Source organism: Coenobita brevimanus, chromosome 97 (genome assembly GCF_032717465.1).
Source record: "Coenobita brevimanus isolate Jiangsu-jjx chromosome 97, ASM3271746v2, whole genome shotgun sequence".
NCBI lineage: Eukaryota > Metazoa > Arthropoda > Malacostraca > Decapoda > Coenobitidae > Coenobita > Coenobita brevimanus.
This window is the reverse complement of record NC_137050.1, coordinates 45343026-45363773: the sequence shown is the minus strand read 5'-3', so window position 1 is coordinate 45363773 and position 20748 is coordinate 45343026. Positions and strand designations below refer to the sequence as shown.

The 20748-nt window shown below is 40.7% G+C and overlaps 1 protein-coding gene across 1 annotated transcript in view; it reads left to right on the top strand.

Annotated features, from left to right (window-relative positions):
* The window catches only part of LOC145413684 (uncharacterized), a 106061-nt gene that overhangs the window by 48233 nt on the left and 37080 nt on the right, over positions 1-20748 (top strand). The window contains exons 8-10 of the mRNA XM_080283339.1: positions 2228-2344; positions 3079-3195; positions 5911-6027. Of these exons, the coding sequence (XP_080139465.1) occupies positions 2228-2344; positions 3079-3195; positions 5911-6027 (351 nt within the window). The remainder of the gene's footprint in view (positions 1-2227; positions 2345-3078; positions 3196-5910; positions 6028-20748) is intronic.

Genomic DNA, 20748 nt, shown 5'->3' with positions numbered 1-20748 from the left:
GTATATTCGAGTCTATGATATGTGATATTCCTGTGGGGGTATTTAATATGGCTCATGAGGGCATAATATTTGTTATGCCAAAATATACCGGGGTATAAAATATCATGGTATAGAGCATACTCGAGATATAAAACAGCCTAGCCCAAATTAACCCAGGGTATAATCTGGGCGGGGTAGTTACCTCCGCCAAGGAGGTCATGTTTTTGCTGGCATTTGTTTGTCTGTTTGTTAGCACGATTACTCAAAAACTTATGAATGGATTTTGCTGAGATTTTTTGAAAGAGATAGGGTATGGCCCAAGGAACAATCCATTAGATTTTGATGGTGATCCGAATGCTCATGCGGGTCCAGGATTTTTTCTTTCTTGAGGATTCTTAACCATTGTGAGATAGTGGCAATTTCAACATTTTTGCTTCTGACTCGATAAGTAAGGCCTACAATGCTTGCACAATTGTTCAGCCTTGTTGGAGGTTTGCAATCTCGGATTGCTGTTGTTGGGACTGTTACAGTGGTAGTATTTGAACCTTTATTTTGGCCGAGCAGACTCATCAACCACAGCAAGCAACAGCCATTGCAGGGCCGTCCCATGCAGTAACCAATGTTCCTCTGCTGTGGTCAGTGCCTCGCCAGAGCAAGTTGTTGGGAGGAGTATAGAGATCTGGTTCCCAGAGGCTACTGCATTCACTTCTCTCCACCCAATTAACAGGGGCACCAAAGTAGGCTTCATTTCACCCCGTTACTTAGCTTCATTGTTACCACTCAGTGTTGTAAAATGGTTTCCTGGGTTACACGAAACCATAAGTTTTATCACTCAGTGTAGAGCCACCTGAAATGGAAAGAAGGTTAATAAAAGTGGCACGAAAGATGGGAGAAATAGGAATAGAGTGTATCAGACATAGAAAAAGAATAGTAAAGGTCTAGAAAGAAGTAGGCAATGTTACATGGATGATGGTCGTCACCACCTATCACCTCATTTTGGTCAGTAAATTATTGCAGTTGGTGGTAGGTGGGGGCACTCACCATCCACTTACTCGATGTAATACTGCTCACGGATGACTGCCCTCTCCTGTTCCTTCCTTTTTTTCCATCCTTCCTCTTCGGTCTTTCTTTCCTTCATTCTTTCCTCTTCCTTCCGTCTATGGGTGACTCTACACTGAGTGACAAGTCAAATGGTTTCCTGTACACCAGGTAACCATCTACTACGCTGGGTGGTAACCCTATAACGAAATTATGGCTCCTGGTGGTTTAGTGGGTACTTAAGGTGTCCGAATCAGATTGAGGCTGTACAGGTTTATATCTAAGGGGTGGTTGGAGTTTATTGCTCACGTAATGTCACTCAAGGATGAGTGAGGCTGGTCACTTATTTTAAATGTCAGGACCAACTTGCTTAGCCACGGGCTCCTACGCTTCTCAAACTATATTATCACAAAGGATAGTCCCCATTTCACCTTACTGGCACAAATAACCATAAAATGATGCGAAGATATGGAGTTCTAATTACTGTGTTACCATGTGAATTGTGATTTGTTTTAAGGTGAGAAGTTTGTTGGCTGTAAGATGTCATATTTTTTGTGGGAATCAGTTGCTGTGACCTCAAGAAACACCGTAACTGCTTTTTCTGTGTCCAGGCCTGCATGTCATGATGGGTGATTGGTACGTGTATTATGCCAGGTTTCAAAACAAGATAATCATTATAGTTGTAAGAGTATGTGTTTCAACCTCTGTCATAAAATTATAAAATTGGAATTATATAATCCCTTTATATTCAGCGCCAAAAAACATATTTCCAGAAAATGTTTTAAGTTCAGACCAAGATTCACTGCTGAAAGAAATCAGACACCAGTTGCAACTCTAAGGATTATGTTGTTGGAATACATACGAAGAAAATACTGACTATTGAATATCAGAACTTAAATGACTGGAAGTACCTTACACACAGAGCCAGTTGAAAAACAAAATGCTAAACAAAAGCCTAAGGTGAAGTTCTGAAAACTAGTCACATTTCTTTGTATGAATCTAGTCAAATGTAATGATAAATAAAAGTCTAATTAGACTTCATTCAAAGGAAAATACGTTATAACTCCTCAACATTTTTAGATTAGATTGTTTCTGTTTCTCGTAGCTGATCACTGTGTTAAACGTTTTTTTCACTATTATGACCAAACAGTCATACCTCAGACAAAACAGTCCTGTTCTGGACCACACCTCATATTGTCGCCACCCACAGGATGGATGTGAAGCTAACGAATTCAAGTGTGCCAACGACAAGTGCATCCCCGCGTCCTTCGAGTGTGACGGTGACAACGACTGTGGTGACGAAAGTGACGAGAATGACTGTCCAGTGGTAAGATTTCCAGTGTGTGTGTGTGTGTGTGTGTGTGTGTGTTTTGTTTCAGATGAGCTACGAATGATCATCCAGTTATATCGAAGTTTCTAATGCCGAATAGTGATTACAAGAGTTATTGATCGGAGTGATACATGTTGGAACCCTTTCTAAGACCTGCTGTCACAAAGATCACTGAAAACTATCCAGCCACCGCTTTATCCCCAATTGCTTCCTTGTGAACACTAAGAGTACTTATACCTGCCAATTAAACTAATTGCTAGGTTGTTCTGTATTGAAATTTCTTCAGTTCGTCATCAACACACAATTTGATCCCTTCCATACCACTTCTAATGTGTAATGAAATGGGAAATATTGTGATCATCTTACCTTTCCAGGCAACAGCTGAGTAACACGAACATTACTAACATACGTGTTGTGTTACTAATACCTGTTCAAGTAAAGAAACAAGACATTCTTTCATAATAGCTGGCTCATAACTTTCACCTCAACTAATTGTGCCTCTCTTCTTAACCCTAAAGATGGGAAAGTTTTCATTCAGCTGAATAATGTCTCCTGGTGGTTGCCAGAATAAAATACTTTAAATGAATGCTTGCGAACTAAAAATTACATTTATTTTGTATATAGAGGTAGATCAGTTTCATAGTCATGCCCTAAACTGATTACGTCCCACTGATCTTCAGAACAGCCTTTCTTGCACCTAACCACTTATATTATGCTGTCACTATCCACAGACTGAATGTAACGAATATCAGTTCCGGTGTGCCAACAACAGATGTATACCCCTCTTCTTGAAATGTGACCGTGGAGATGACTGCGGTGACAACAGTGACGAGAGCAACTGTCCACCGGTAAGCAGCCTACTTGATGAAGTAACCTCCCCCTCTTATCAACTGGTACTTATTTCTGCACCCTTCTCATATGGTCTTAAACGATAACACCACGTAGTACTCTGGTGTGATAACAAAATGCCCCAATACTGCCAACTTTTCTTAAGGACCTACACATAATCTAAGACTTGGCTCATCTTCCTTGGACTACTGCAGCCTATGGTATTATGGTTGGTTTCACTTCTGGCAAATACTACTGCTACTTTGACAGACCTTACCAAGACCCACCAATATGAGATAACTGGAAGAACTTTTCTTATTTACACAGTATTTTTCAAACTATTTATGGATGTTGTGTAATTAAGAAATAAATATGTTGATCTTATTCCCAAGTTTCTTAATCTTGAATATCTGGATAATATTACTAACTACCAACGTCATGGTATTGTCAGCAGATATGTGGAGACTTTCAAGAGGTACTGTCACCAACATATACTGGCTATATAGCCATTTCTCCTAGATTTGAGAAAAATATATTAATTTATTTTCCTGTTATTTCAAAATTCTTGTTGGGTACGATATCTTCAGTACGAATTTCGTTTCTGAAATTATACTCATACAATATATATATATATATATATATATATATATATATATATATATATATATATATATATATGGAGTCTTTGTGGTACAGTGGTAGAATATACGTTTCACACGCTGGTGAGCGCGGGTTCACCTCCCGCCAGAGCTGTAAAACCTTTGGGAAGCGTTCACCAAGCCACTTGCTACTTTGACGGACACAAGTGGTGCTGTGGTTGAACCAGTGTCGCATACTAGTATGTTTGCACCCAATCGGCTTAATGCGGGCCGATTACACTTGATTCACGGACTACACACACATCCAAAACCACTACAACACTACAATCACACTCACAAGCACATCTCACCCTACATACTGTATAGTCCCTACCAGACAACATAAGCCACTGGGTAGATACATTGGCTGTATTGTCCCTGCTTCGGTAGGGATAGGCCGGTCCTGCAATGGACCTCACCGGCTGATATATATATATATATATATATATATATATATATATATATATATATATATATATAAGTTTGAGGTTTTCAGACATTCTTCAAACTGGTGAAATTATTATGTACGGATCATACTTACCTTATTGAATTACAAGCCATGTCCCATTTAGCAGATGCTTATGCTTGATGAAATACTCAACATTATAATAATTGGTACATTTACGTAATCTTACCATCCAGGCATAGGTTACATGAAGCCTTCAGTTCCTGACCATGCCTTTGTACTGTCACTATGCACAGGTGTCATGTGAAGCTGACGAGTTCCATTGTGCCAACGGCAGATGCATCCCCGCGTCCTTCAAGTGTGACGGTGACAACGACTGTGATGACGGTAGTGACGAGAGTAGTTGTCCAGTGGTGAGACTTACAATGTTATTTGTACTTTGGGTGAATTTTCATCCCATCCGATTGATGCAACTTTTTTCAGGTAGCAATTGCATGAGTTAATGTCCAGGATGAGGATAATACTGAAACTCATCGATAGACCCTCTTGTAAAGACAGCTCGGACAACGATCCAAGCGCCACTCGATCCGGTTGCATTTTTCAAATGAAGGCAAAGACTATTCATACCTGCTGATGTGTCCTAACTACTGTACAGGGGCGAATCCAACAATAATTTAAGGATGTTTCCCTACACCTTGTCATGATAAAAGATATAGGCAAGATATGCAGCTTACTACAAGGTGGTAAAAACAAAATAATAGAGTCCAAATAGTGCATTCTTAATATGTCTTATTTCATCTCTGCACACAGATATGCGTAATGAAGAATGCTGTGTTATAGGGTATGTGATAATTGCAGCCCAGAGATTTTAGGTACATTTAATTTTTGTTCTGAAATAAGAGACATCCTGCCACACTGTGGTAATAGGAACAGAGTCAAGAAACAATATCTGTGTCATAGCCGTACACAGGAGTAACAAAGCACAAATTAATTCAGCTTCTTTATGTGTTTTATAACTGGTTTTCAGAGACAATTAATCTGACAGCACATTAGCGAACTGCATACGCCTTCTGTTAATGAATATGTGGGTTCGATTTCTATTTATTTTTTAAATTCTCTCTCTCTCTCTCTCTCTCTCTCTCTCTCTCTCTCAAAACCTATTCTTACTCATTTGTAAGCCTAGGACAATATATATATATATATATATATATATATATTTTTTTTTTTTTTTTTTCAACCACGGGGGTATTGCGCGGGCAACTAGGGCAACACCCCTGGGTCCGCCCATGCTGCTAAGCTTGTATTAAAGTTTTGAGTGTTTTTCAACACAAAATGCTCCATCATGTAGGCTACTCTTACCTCTTCACGTTTACCACTTAAAATGTACAAGAAATGGCTGAATAATATTCATTCTCCAAATCCTCACGAAATGTTGCTCACAACTTTCACTTCAGCTGATTTTATATCATTCCTTCTTAACGTCCTGGGGAAGACAGCTGTCCCTCAGCTAAATATAATCTGGCGGTAGCCAGAAAAAAATACCTAAACGGGTATTTTCCTATTAAGGGGTCATATCATTTCCACATATTCACCGGTTTCATAGTCATGCTCTCTGTTACTACGCTCATTTAAAATTCAGAATGAATATTTCAGCTCTCATACAGACATGTAATGTTACCCACCACTCACAGAAGGAGTGTGACAACACTGAATTCCGGTGTGAAAACAACAAATGCATCGCCAACTACTATCGGTGTGATGGTGACAATGACTGCGGTGATAACAGTGACGAGAACAACTGTCCACCAGTGAGTATAATGAGTGTGAAGGTTGCGTAAGTGTCCTAGTGTTCACTCTTTCTTGAAGCCCCTTGCAGTCCATTAGCACATGTTAATTCTTTACCATACTCATTTGCTCATAGACAACCACGCCACGGTGTTTTCTCATGATGTAACACAAAATGACCCAAATACTGATTTTTTTTTTTTTTTTTTTTTTTTTTTTGGAAAGAACTTGCACATAATCTTGGACCTGAATCATTCTATTTTGACTTCTTCCACAGTCACAATCGTTTCTGTAATTTCACTTCCGTGCACCACAGCTACTCCGACAAACAATACGCGATTACGAGAGGCAAATCTATTGTTTCTTGGAACGTGGTAAGGTCACGCTAAGCACTTTTATTCGATTTATAACAAACTGTGGAAAGGTTTAGAATACGGCAAAGACAAAGGAATTATTATTATTATTATTATTATTATTATTATTATTAGATTCTGAGAACAACCAGTCATACAACTCATAAGGCTGTTATTCAATTTGAACCAAATTTGATGGAAGGGCTGAAGGTCAGCCAAAGTTAAAAGGACTACATTTTAAAAATAACTGGTCAAAGGTCAAGGCCACATGGCAAGGTAAACGAAAGGAATTTTGGTTTGATTTGTATCCAACTTAGTGAAAAGTTTATGGGTCGGCAAAGAATTATATTATTCGATTTTTAGAACAATCGTTCTAGAGTCAAGGTCACAAGGCAAAGTAAAAACCCCTTCCAAAGACCGTTTGAATAAGCGTACCTTCTTGTTGAAAAATATGTATGTTGGATGGCATAGTAACAAAAATACAGGCAGCCAGTGTCACATTTGGTCACAAACAATAAATCAAAATTTTTAATATTTACACTCATTTTGACACTTCTCACACTGTACCAATGCAGTACTAACCTCAGCTCTTCTGCATAACACATACACCTAAAGTCATCATTACTGGGAATTTTAAAGCTAAAACACTGCCTGATATAAACACAATTAATACAACCGCCAAGGCTTCAACATTCCTTCACAATCAACAAGATGTGCAGTACATTCTCGGTGACACCTTACACTACACCCTTATCCCACACCAGGCATACTGCACCCCTTCTCCCCAGACATTACATTCTGTTTGCCAACAATTGCATTTTCCACCACCAGTCAAACGACCAAACTTGCTACAGACCATCTTCCCATATTATTATCAAAGGAACACAATCCATATCAGAGCAATCACGCCTGAAGTACACAAACTACAAGAAAGCAAACTGAAAAAAAAAAAAAAAAATCTGAGGAAATAGATCAACACTTCAGCACACTAAACAACACTCCTGGCACCAATATTAATAAGCACATTATGATGATCAACATCATACTCAGCGCAGAGGAACTCCACATTCCAAGATGAAACAGAAAACATTACACCCCAAACATTACACCAGGTATTCCCCTCCTCATAATAAACGGAAACTCACATGCAGCTCCGCTCCCCCCCTCCCCACCACACAAGGCACCATAGCAAGACCCACAAAACTAAACAGTGAGTACAGCAAAATTAATAAGAAGAAAACATAAAACTGAAAGACCCCTGAAACCAATCTCGGCTGCACAAAATACAACAGCACCACTAAATCACAAACACCCGCACCTGTACCACCTTGAATAACCAACACATCCCTTCCTACAAACTCGAGAACACTAGGCAAACATAAGTCACTTGACACTGACGCTCACTGAAAAACAATCCTACCAACATAGGCAGTCCTTTTCCTTCGATCACAATGCAAACCCCTCACTCCGGAACTGACACATAACATCATCAAGAAAACAAAGAACTCTGCAAGGACATGGCCAGATGACATCAGCAACCTACAGTTGAAACTTTTAGGACCACACGTTATTACGGCCATCACAAACATCGGCAACTACTCTTATGAACACGGTAGACACGGTAGCATTCCCAATATTTCGAAATATGGAACAGTTACCAGTATACTTAAACCAGACAAGGACCCAACACAACTCTCTTAATACAAAACCATAACACTACTTAGCACATCATCCAAAATAAGTGAATGCCTCATCCTCAAAAAAGCAACACTCCAATTTCCCCTTGCTTCTTTATAACACGGATTTAGAGCATTACGCTCTACAAACACTTTACTGAGTAATCTCACACCACAAGCATCTGGCTCTATGAACTCCGAGACACCCGCACAACGCACACTTCCCACAACAATTGATAAAAGTAATGCCTCCGATGACATCCCCTGATGCAGACTAGTCACCACAATATAATAGCACAAACATAGAGAAAAACAACAATCGCTAACTTGGACACAATTTATCTGGTAGACAAGCACATGTAACAATCCAGGGCATGTCATCACAACCACAAAATGTCCCAGACGTAGTTCCAAAGGGCTCCGTTCTCTCACCTACTCTCTTCAACCTATGCACGCATGGTAATCCCACACTCCAGCTGCTCATATGCATTGCCTCATATGCAGACGACATCACAATTACAACCACACACCGCACTGCAGACATGGCCTGCATACTGCTACAAGACTACTTCATCACACTGTAGACTTGGATCAAGGTCACCAGGCTGACGATTGTCCTACCTAAATCCACTAGCACATTCATCACCAGCATAAAACATGAACACACTTCCCTCATGCCATAACAGTGTACGTGTGCTACACACATCCCATCCACCAAGATCCTAGGTGTGACATGACCCTGGACTCATCATCAAGGACCACCCTCCTTATTTTATAAACAATATATTACTTTAGATCAGTGAGGCTCTTTGCCTATCCAGCATGGACTCCCATCCTGTTTAATACTCGCAACAACAGTGCAAATCATACAGAACAACGCCCTACGCTATTCATAACCAGTGGCTGGACCAAAACCTCTCTCACAGCTCACTTACTCTTTGAAATGTCAGAGACTACCCTCATATAAGAGGAATACAATTCTGTGCAGCACCCTGTGCCAATACACAACACCCCTATCATTACTTGACAATATCGCACCTCCAAACATTACAATGTAATGTAGAACACCTACATACTCACTTTACGCCCTGAGCCACACAATACCTCGATTAGAACACTATACTACAAGTCTTCCCTTCTGACGTCCACCAATCAGAGATGTCCTTAAATAGATATGACCGAGTTCACCTAACTAGGTTTAGATCAGGACATCACCAACCTGGATTTGAGTTGGGTGGAATCACTGATGACATGTACGTTTCTTGTAGAACAGTCTCACACAGCATAAAACACATAATGGAGAACTGCATAGCACATGCCACACTAAGACGCAAGCACAACGTCAACAGTGGAGGGAAGCTATGGAACATCACCATAGGGGCAGTTGCTTACCTGAAGTCGACGGGCCTGCTGGATCACAGCAACAGTAACAACAACTAACTCTAATATTCTTAATCTTAATCCCACAGCTAGCTTTATAATTTGGCAGCAGATGTCACGCCACTCTCAGCAAGATACTAGATGTCAGAAATTACTTTCAGCGACTTATCCCTGCTTAACAGAAATTTTGTATCGCTCCTAAAGTCGTGAAAAATATAGTCTTTTAACTGCAAAATCAAATCCAATTCACGAACGTCGTGAGCTTTCCACTTCTCGCTTTTCATGTGCGAAAAATAAGAATCTTTTTTTCCCTTTCCACATCTGAAGTCAAGACATCTGTCCTTGGCTCTCTATCTTTCCGTTTTATCGTTTCTCTCCTGTTACAGTATGAAGATAATCCACGTTTAAATCTCAAGTGTTCCAGCATCACTCTGTGAAGGGGAGAAGATAGTTAATTGTAAGAATATCTGGCAGTAACAATAAAAACCACACCGTCCAATATCATGTAACAGAAGAGTTCCGTGCAAAAATAGGTACCAGTATGGAAAAGACAAGTATGACTTCAGTATGGCATTTGGTATTGGTAAGCTGAATGCTGAAGGTGAAATGTTACTGGAAATTACAGAAATCAAGTCTTAAGATGATGCATATCTTCTTTCGGAAGAAAAACGGTAGGACACAGAATCAGAATGGTCCATAACGTAAAGTAAGGTAAAGGGGCAGACAACCTGAGACAGTTATCCACAGTGCTCACCTTCGTCACTGAGACCTTCGAGCCACTGGTGATTTATTCACTCACTGTCTTGGTATATATGGCCACTGAATCATTCAATGATTCAGTGAGCGACAGTGAAGGTACAAGTAGAGTAATTCTTTGTGTGGTTGATAGTGTTGGATTGATTCAGTGAGACAGGAAAAATGAATATACAGCATATTGATGCGATTCGGTGAATACTAGTGATAATAATGGAGTGATATAGTGATGGTAATACCGAAACTGGAGTAAATGGAGCCATTCAGCATATGGTAGTAGTAGTGATGGAGTGACCCAGTGAGAGATAGTGAACGAGGAACAAGTGAAATGTTTCAGTCAGTGGCAGTGATAGTGATGGAGTGGCATAACTTGACTAAGGTGTTCATCCGCCCTTTATGATGGAGAATTAAAAAAAAAAAAAAATACGGGAAGGAGCGCTTAGAGAGTGCAACACTCGTGCCTTACAACTGGTTCAACGACCAAGCATGTGACTTTGCTCTTTGAGTTAACTTTTGTCCCATTGGCCTCAAAATTTTAATTACTTCATTCTTGCCTGAACCGTAATCCTTCCACCCAGTTTGTCTTAATTGGATATACACTGTATTGACCTGGTCATGTGACCGTGACCTTACACGAATTGGATGACTGCTCCTCGCCACTTCCGCCAAGATGGTCCAAATCATATCAAAACACAAGAAGGTTAGACTTTGACCTTGCCTTGTGATCTTGGACAGTTGACTTATTTTTCTTAGAATCGGATTCTTTGACATGCGATCTTAACCCATGGCTCCCGAAAACAATGCATTTCCCATTGACTAACCCTCAACTTTTCCACCATTTTTGGCTTAAATCAGAACAAAAGTATCTGAGTCATACTGTTAATCTACTAACAGTCAAACAGACACTTGCTGAGTAAAACTTGCTTTGCTCCCAGCGTGTGTGGGTATAGAAATAAGATATCAACCTCCCTGCCAAGGCGCTTACAGTGCAGAATATTTCACGACACTGAAACCGATATCTAGGCTACAGATGATAACAATAGTGGCAAATCGCATAACAGAAATTCTCTAAAGACAGAGAGATACGGTGATACTAAGGAACTAATCACATCCTTTCCTCCGTGAAAGCAAACGAAGCAAAATTTTGTTGTAAAGTAGCAGGCGTACCCGGTGTTACCCAAGCCAAAAAGGCAAACACTCTACTCCTATTTATTCTATTTCATTATTTCTACTCCAGAAAGATCATGTACCTATTAGGCTTTTGAAGACGGATTATAAGAGGTCCAGGAACTTTCTATTTAAGTTTTTGCCGACTAATCCACAGTATTTGTGCGCACTTGATTAATGTTATTAGTGACCTCAAGTGAACTCCTACTGGTGACCTCAAATGACCTCGAAGGTCAACCTCACATAGCTTACGTCAGAACTGGAGGTCATTTGAGTCTTCATGCCAAAAATTGGGCTGCTGGGTCGAGTCATTCGAGCGTGTATTACTGATGACCTCAAATGACCTCTGACAAGTGACCTCAAATGACCTCGGAGCTCAACCTCACATAGGCTATGTCGGAACTGGAGGTTATATGAGTCTCCATGACAAAAATTTGGCTGCAGGGATACCCGTCGTTGCCCGGCCAAAAAGGTGAACACACTACTGGTGACCTCAAATGACCCAGATCTTAATTTTGACCCCCCTAAAACCATCATTGGGTAGCCCTGACTCAGAATATATATGGGTCTGGGGGCCTCTGACCCTTCGTTTGAGAGTGACTGAAGGACAAACAAACAAACATTGCAGATCTTTATATATATATAACTGGTACATGAAACACGTTTATATTTAGGAGGCAGAAGAGTCCACAACACTAATAACTGCCATATACTTCATTATACTGTATAATAAAACTATTACAGAAATAGATGAATATCGCTATAAGAAGGATAACTGATAGAATTTATTTATTTTTTTTTTTTTAACGAAAGGTAGAAGGAATCAAAGGCTACAAGCCCGCAAGATTGTTCCCTCCGAGAAAAAAATAAAAATAAAACAACAGAACCAAATTCAAAATCCATTCATTTCGAGATGCCAGGACACACTACATATGAAAGACAAAAGCTCATAGGCAGTATGAAATACAGATCGAGAAAGACAGTACCAGAGTTGCCCTGCTGCATACATGAAAGCCTGAGAGTATCGGTTAACTCTTACAAGAGAGAGTTAGACAGAAAAGAGATGAGAGGTTGCTGCTAGACAAGTGCTATGCACCCACCGTAGAGTGCAGGGATGGAAGCTGACAGTTCAAAGAAGCAGTGACCATTGAAGCACCGACAGAATAGAAATACAGATGCAGCAGTGCAGCGAAAAGACTGAGGTTGAAGGAAGCCAATAAGAAGAAGAGAGTTAATGAGAAGAAAAGCCATCATTTCCACTTTGTTGAGATGAGGTGTATGTGAGGAGCACCCCATACACGAGATCTGTTCTACACACAGAAGTGAATAAGATCCCTGTATAATGTTATAAACTGTGCAGGGTAAAGAAGGCACGGAGTCGGCTTAGCACACCTAATCTTAAGGAAGCAGATTTTTCAAGAGAGGTAGTATAATTTTTCCGAGATAAATCCCAACAGAATGTATCCCCAAGTATGTTCAAAGATGATGAAATACTGAATTTGATATTGTAAATAATTAGAGGGTACAGTTGCGGAATATTTTGACAGGCTGAAAATTGTAAGAACTGAGTTGTTGATGCATTAAAAACAAGATTGCTTTTACCTCAATCAGAGATACGAGCTAGGTTAAACATTGGGTGTGCCACAAATTCATCCCTTGTTTGTTGAAGTAACTGCAGAGATGGATGCTGCAAAAAGTGAATGGAAAGCTGAAGGATGTAGTCATCAGCGTATGAATGGACAGGGTTAGATGTACAGTTTAGGCCACTGATGAACAGAAGGAAGAAAATTGGTGATAGGAGAGAACTCTGAGGAACACCACATTTGATGGCTCTGGGAAAAAAACGGTGGCCATAGACAACAACAGTACAGAAACGACCAGGAAGGAAGCTGAAGGCAGAGATAGGACAGAAATCGTAAGAGGGTAGTTTAGATTTAAAGATTTACAGCAGACTCGAACGAAAGTCTGAGATGTCAAGTGCTATGGCAAGCTTTCAACAAAGTTTCGAAAGGAGAATGACTAGGTGTCTGAAAGTAAGGTGAGAAGATCACCAGTGCATCACCCCTGGTGGAACCCATTTTAATTATGAAAAACAAGACTGAATAGGAAAGGTGCTTTGATTTTTTTTTTTTTAAGAACAAATCAAAAACTTTAGAAATGCTGGATGTTAAAGCAACTGGGCGATAGTTAGAGGGCTAGGAACCGTCACCCTTCTTTGTTACAGACAGTGACAGCAAATATCCACCAAGAAGGAAAGGTACAATTTGACAGACCAAAGCAAAAGAGTTTACCTAGGCAGTGTGTAAGTACAGAAGCATAGTTCTTGAGGACAACAGGAGGGACCCCATCAGGCCCATGTGCCTTGCTAGTGCTGAAGCCAGAAAATACATCAGCTGAAGAAATTTTAATGTCAGCCATGTGAAAGTCAGATTGGGAAAGTGATGGAGAAATAGCATTGGAATCATCTTAGGTGGAATTGGAGCCATTAGAGCGGAAAACAGGAGGGAAGGATGATAAAGTAAGGTTCTTAGAAAGGTTTTTGTCAATGTGCTAGAAGGCGCAGGAAGTATTTGAGTCAGAGAGTTCAGAGCACTTAGTACGAATGAAATGGTTTTTTGCAGAGTGAAGAAGAGACCTAGTGCGATTCTGGGCAGGAATGTAAGAGAGATGAGATTCTTGGGTGGGTTGGCTTCAGCACCTTTTGTAGGCCTTCTCCTTGTTGCAGACAGCATTAGAAGAAGCGTGATTAAACCAAGTTTTTTTTTGCACATTAATCAGACGATAAGAGAAAGGAATGTATGCATCCACACCCGAGATAGTAACCTCCATAATGTGCAAGGCACACTCAGATGGCTCTCGGCCATGGACGCAATAATCATTTCAGGAAAAAGCAAAGAAATAGTGCTTGGGAGCCTCCCAAACAGGAATTCCAAAATGGCAAAGCCGCCACTTCTTGGAAGGGTCCATAAGCCTTACTGGAGTGATAGGACAAGTTAAGATGGTATGGTTGTGATCAGATGAGCCCAGCCTATAGAAAAGAATAACAGCACGAGAAGGATTAGTTGTAAGGAAAAGCTCTGTCACAGGTGGTCACAGATACTGGTAAAGTGTTGTACAAGCTACTGTAAGTCATTAAGGATAGGAAAGATGTAGGCTTGTTCACCAAGTGGATCAGCTTAAGGAGAGGAGAGCCAAAGGTGGTAGTAAACATTGAAATCACCCAGAATGGAGATTTCAGAGAAAGGAGAATTTGATAGCATGCATTCCATCTTAGATGTAAGATAATGAAAAAATTTTCATAATCAGTAGAATTAGGGGATACGAATATTTAGTCACAGAATGACAGGATAGCCGAAGCCAATGAGTGGAGAATTCAGAAGATTCAGGTTCAGGATCACGAGAGCAAAGTATGTTGGTGTGTACCTATACATAACAGGCACCTCTGGTTTTGAAGAGAGTATAGAAAAAGGAAGAGGATATTGAGAAGAGTTTGCTGTCAGTCGCCTCAGACAATCCAATGAAGAAGAGAAGGTGAAGTTTAGAGGAAGAGACGTAGTGTTCAACAGAGAGAAAACTAGAGCAATGGCCTCTAATGTTGCAGAAATGAAGAAGTGAGACAGACAGTGGTTCCAAGCATCTCTCTTGGCCGAGACTGGGAGAGGGGTGGATGATGGGGGCTTTATGTTCCCCCCCTCCCTCCCCGTGGACTCCTAGGTTGGGTATTGAAATACCATTTTTTTTTTTCTTAATTTTGAATTTGATTTGAAGATAATATTTGTCTGTCTGTCTTTCCTCTATGGAAATCGAAGGGGCAGCATTAGAGCTCACTAATCAACTTGCACAGGTGCAGCTTTTTATCTTGAAATTAGACATGTACATTACAGTTGCTGAAATTGCTAAAAAGGAGAATATTCTTAGTGCCACTCTGTTGTTCCAAATTGGAACAACACGTTTTTTGGTGACTATAACGATGCTTTTTGAAGCGCCGGAGCGAAGGCCAGGCGGCATATTCCCGATGTCTATTGCTTCGGCACTTTTGCCAGACGCTTGAGCCCAGGGTGATGCTCGGGTTGTAACTCACAAACTAACCAGGTGATTTTCTTCTAATTGCTCTCAGTGTTTTTCCCGGCAAAAAGTACCATATATTCTCTAACCTAGCTTACCCTAATCCATAGGGTGCCGAACTCCAACAGACTTCGAGAATATGGAGCCATGCGAATGGTGCAGGTAGGGCAAGCAGAAAGTCATTTTTAAATATGGGGGTTGGGCTCAGAGATCATAATTCAGGTTAACCGATGAATCATATAATCCGTTTATATATGAATGAAAATGTTTATTTGTTTGTTTGTCTGTATCTGTATGTCTGTTTGTCTGCCTGTCTGTCCTGTATGGAAAGCAACAAGGGAGCATATAGAACTCTCTAAACAGCTCTGACAGGTAAATCTTTTTTATGACGACATTCAGTTTATATTACAGATGCTAAAGTGGCACCTCTAGTGGCCAAAATTGCAACTAATTGGAAACAAGAAGCGGTGCCAAGGCACAGCAAACCTTTCCCCGGCAGTCATTTTAGTGCTGACATGTAAACACAATAGGATATCTAGTCAAAGATGCCATATCAAACTTGGAGTAAATCGGGTGAAATTTGACGATTTTATGCCCATTTCAAATTTTAGGTCCGACCCACCTGATATTGACCTCTTTACCGCTAACTGGGGGGTGACCCCCCCTGATGTATTGAGGCATGTTACAGGAAGCATATTTGAAGGATGCACCTTTAGGTTTTGGTTTCATGTCGATTTGAATTTGAAAGGAGTTATGGTGATAAAACGATTTTTACCTGTCCCCGTGTTTTTACATTTTGGGGGCCTACAGCCTAGGCCTTGACCCAGTTTGGCCCCAAATTTAATCAAGTGATCAGAAATTCATAGCCCCTCATCTCTGTAATTTTAGTCAAAACCGCATGAGTAGTTTTTACGTAAAATTGTTAACTGACAGACAGACAGACAAACAAAAAAACAAACAGACAAACTGGGTGAAAATAATATCCGTCCCCAAGCCCCTCCGGGGCGGGGAGGGGTAATAATCAAGTAAACAGGTAGGAACATGGTAGCCAATTACCGTTGTTGTTTTTCCCCCCTACAGCCGTATAATTGTTAGCAGCAACTGGTCCGATGGGTAGACCGGTTAGTGGGCGTTGGTTGGCAGGGTTGAGTGAATGGACAGGTGTGGAGGGGTAGAGTGGGTAGGAGGGTGGATTTGGTGGGGTAGGGTGGGTGGTAAGGATGGTATGGAAGGTGTGTGTGTGTATGGGTAATGTAGGTGAGTGTGTGGGTGAGCAGGGTGTATGGGATGGGTTGGTGAGTGGGTGGGTAGTTTGAAAATAGGTCCGTGATAGGAATAGATGCATGGAGGACATATCCCTGTGAAAATAGCTATCCAGGGTCCCAGAGAATGCCGAAATGCATGATCGTAGGGCTATATCCTGACAATGCTGAGTACCTCTGCTAGTCTCAGTGGTAAACATGTAAGTACCCGTATCTCCGTGTGATCTTCAAGGTATGCTGTGAATTATAAACAAAACATGTTGAAATGAAAGAAAAGCATTCGGGAGTCGAATGCTAATCGCCCTCCTGAATATACTGTTGGCCAAGGCCAAGATTTTGGCCATATCTTGATACGCTGAAGGTTTCATGTTGATAGCTCAAGCCCTTCATGAGATATGATGGTACCAAATGCGGACGATAACTAGTAGACCTTTGGCAGCCATTTTGGTGACCTTGATCTTGATCCCAAGTGCCCATTTTCGAACTCGTCCAAGATTTTGGACATATCTTGATACCCTGAAGGTTTCATGCTGATAGCTCAAGCCGTTCGTGAGAGTATAATGAGAACACACACACACACACACACACACACACACACACACACACACACACACACACACACACACACACACACACATCCACTAAAACATCTTGGCCTCAAGACAACAAACGTCCTTATTACAATTGTCAACTTTTGGATTCACAGCCAAATCCCTGATGTCTAGAAGTAAACAACCATCCCCATATTCAAACCAGGTAAACCATCCAACAGTCCTGCATCATGCAAACCAATATCACAACTTTGCACATCATCTACTATCATGATAAAGTTAGTTTTAGAAAATATCACCCCCATACCCCTCCCTCTGACCCCCAACATGAATGCCAACCTAAACTCTCAGCAAACCACCCACCTCTCCACTCATTCTTCATGGGTACAACGAGAAACAACTCCATTAACAACTACCCTAGGAGCTATAGATATAAACAATGTTTTTGACACAATGCAAAAACACATTCTAGTTAAGAAAATCTTGGACACAAACATGAAAAAAAGATTAAAAACAAGAAGCAGTGCCAAGGCACAGCAAACCCGTCCCCGGCAGTCATTTTACTGGTGACATATAAACACAACAGGATACCTAGTCAAAGATGCCACATATCAAATTTGGAGTAAATCGGGTTAAAACTGACGGTTTTATGCCCATTTCAAATTTTAGGCCCACCCACTGGACACTGACCCCCCTACCGCTGACTGGAGAGGTAACCCCACTAATGTAATGAGGCATGTTATAGGATGCAAATTTCAATGTTGCACCTTTAGGTTTTTGTTTCATGCCAATATGACGAATTTGAAAGGAGTTATGGCGAAAAAAATATTTTTAAAAAACTTTTTTTTTTTTTTTTTTTTTTTTGGGGGGGGCATACAGACTGGGTCTGGCCCAATTTAGCTCAAAATATAATCAGGTGATCAGAAGGTCATAGCCCATCAACCCTATAATTTTAGTCAAAATTGCTCCGGCAGTTTTCGCGTAAAATAGTTAACAGACAGACAGAAAAACAAACAAACAAATAGACAAACCGAGTGTAAACAATACCCGTCTCCGAGCCCCTCCGGAGCGGGGACAGGTAAAAATAGCTGGTCGACTTCCTCTCAGGGAAACAAATTCCGATATCCCACCAAAAACAAAGTTCAGTATTCAATACACCATCCAACATGTATCCCAGGGTCCAGTCTTCCTTTCTCTCTCACCGTAAACCCCTAAAGTTGAATCTGGCATGGCTGCTCACTTTATCTAGGGATATTGACAAAAATTACTTGTTTTTTAACCATCATATCTCGGCAACAACACCACATAGAACATTCAGTAAAAGAGCAAAATACTCAATAATCCTTTGTCACTCCACTAGAAGTGTCCCCAGATGTCTAGGAGGATGCGTTGTGAAGTCGGGAAATGAAGAATTGTGGCCGCTTTTGGAGTAGGGGCGAGGCTGTCCTGATGAGTGGCTAGTCTGTGGCTATGTTTGGTCCTATGCAGGTCAGGGCAGCCCAGGCAGGATGGGGCTGCCTTGCTCTCACTCCCCCATGCTCTGCTAGACTTACACACTCATCCAACTTGTGTATAATGCATTTATTTGTTTTATCTAAAATCTTTCTTCACTGCAGGAATGGCACTCATTTTTAAATGGTTATTTTGATCTTATTTCTTGTGCCATAGTTTTTCTTTTCTTATAATAACTTACCCAGACTGCACATATTTTTCTAAAATCTTACATCACTAACTGAATGCTAACCCTTACTTCCGTAATAACTCTTATTCTCTAAATTGAAAATTCCTTATTTTTTCTGTTTCACTTGATTTTTCTGTTTAATGTACACACAGTATACTGTATACATTTACCCACACACCAGTATGTAGTGTCTCAACTGGAAGTGGTACCGGAAGAAGCACTGAGGTTGGGATGAAATCCTCTGAGAAGAACCAGGATGTGGCGATGTGGATGGTGGTGAGATGCTGGTAAGGCATAGGCACCATAAAGAAGGCTGGGCAGCTATAGTGTGGCATTTTGTTGCATGTGACTTCAGAACATCCAGCCCTCGTTCCCGCTCAGCAGTGAGGAGACTGCCAACTCCAGTTCCCTCGCGGTTACATTTTCACTCAGTATCATCCTTGCATGAGTAAACAGCTTGGCCTGGATGGAAGTGGCAGGGGTCAGGCGAGTGGCAGTGGAGGCAAGCGAATTGAATTATGCAGAACCAGAAATCATCATTCCTGACCTTTCCATTGCACTTGGTTGAGTATCAATGTTGCCTGCCCACCTCCATTGTTTACGTGACACCGCAGTGACAAAAGAAAATGAACGTCACTTCAAAAACCACGGTGGGAAGAAGAAAATGGTTATGTCCATCAGCCAAGCATTCCCTCTCCATTTTCAGCAGTAGTATTATCCTGTGATGACGTTCTTGGCAATAGCTTCACAGTACTCCATATTCAGAAAAATAGCAACCCAACTCCAATTATACTTAAACCCACTAGAAAATTAGCCAGAACAAAACAGAATAACTGCCTCATCAACCAAGTGAACATTACTCTCCTCAAGCCAGACATGAATGAATCCCAGACTCACAGAGAAGTTGACCCAAACTTGTAGGACTTACTTTAGATGCACGCATATGACCTTTTCTCAGTACACAAGTAACATCAGTGAAGAGGGGTCTTGTAAACTCTATGCCTTTAAATCACTCACAGACACTACTTTTGGAAACAGAAATTATCCGTGAAAATTTGTAAGTACAACCATAAACCATGCTAGCTCATTCTGGGCCCCAAGCTTAGCCAACACAAACATGGATAAGTTTCAAAAAACACAAACCAAGACCAGAATCACAAATATATGTTACCAGCATTTAGAAAAAAAATACTTGCACACAATGACCATACGAATATGAGAGGCACATACAGTAGTTCACTGCTTCGGCTCAAGACCTTTCCCACCCCTGTATCATCATATTGCATCATCCCTGTCCACAGAGAAACAAGAAACGTGTTTGATACTACAGAGTATCTCAACATCTCCCAGCCTCCATGCAACACTACAATTCACAAACATATACATAAGCATAAACCCATCACAGCCAACCAAAACTTTCAGTCAAAACGGTATCATTCAAGAACAGCCACTAGGCATACACGCTGTCAGAAATTCTTTTCAGACGGGTGTTAGTCTAACAAAAACAAATGTTAAATTTAAATTATAGGAGTCTGTTAGAAAATTTGAGTATAATTAATACTCTAATTCACCCATAATTATCTCCATATATCCTAGCTAGTCTCCCTGATTTAGCCAAATCATAAAGGTTACTTAACTAGGTAGAGTCAGAATAACAGATGATGTTGGGCTTGAATTCTCAGTCGGTTTGCCTGGGCCTTTCCAAGCATCTTTGGTGCTACTTTTTACAATGTGCAACTTGAACAAGTTTTAGGAACAGAACTGAATAATGGCGTATCTCGTTCTCTCTCACAGGATCGAGAGATACCGAACATTATTTAATTACAATTACGTAAACACAGTGAATTACCTCACAA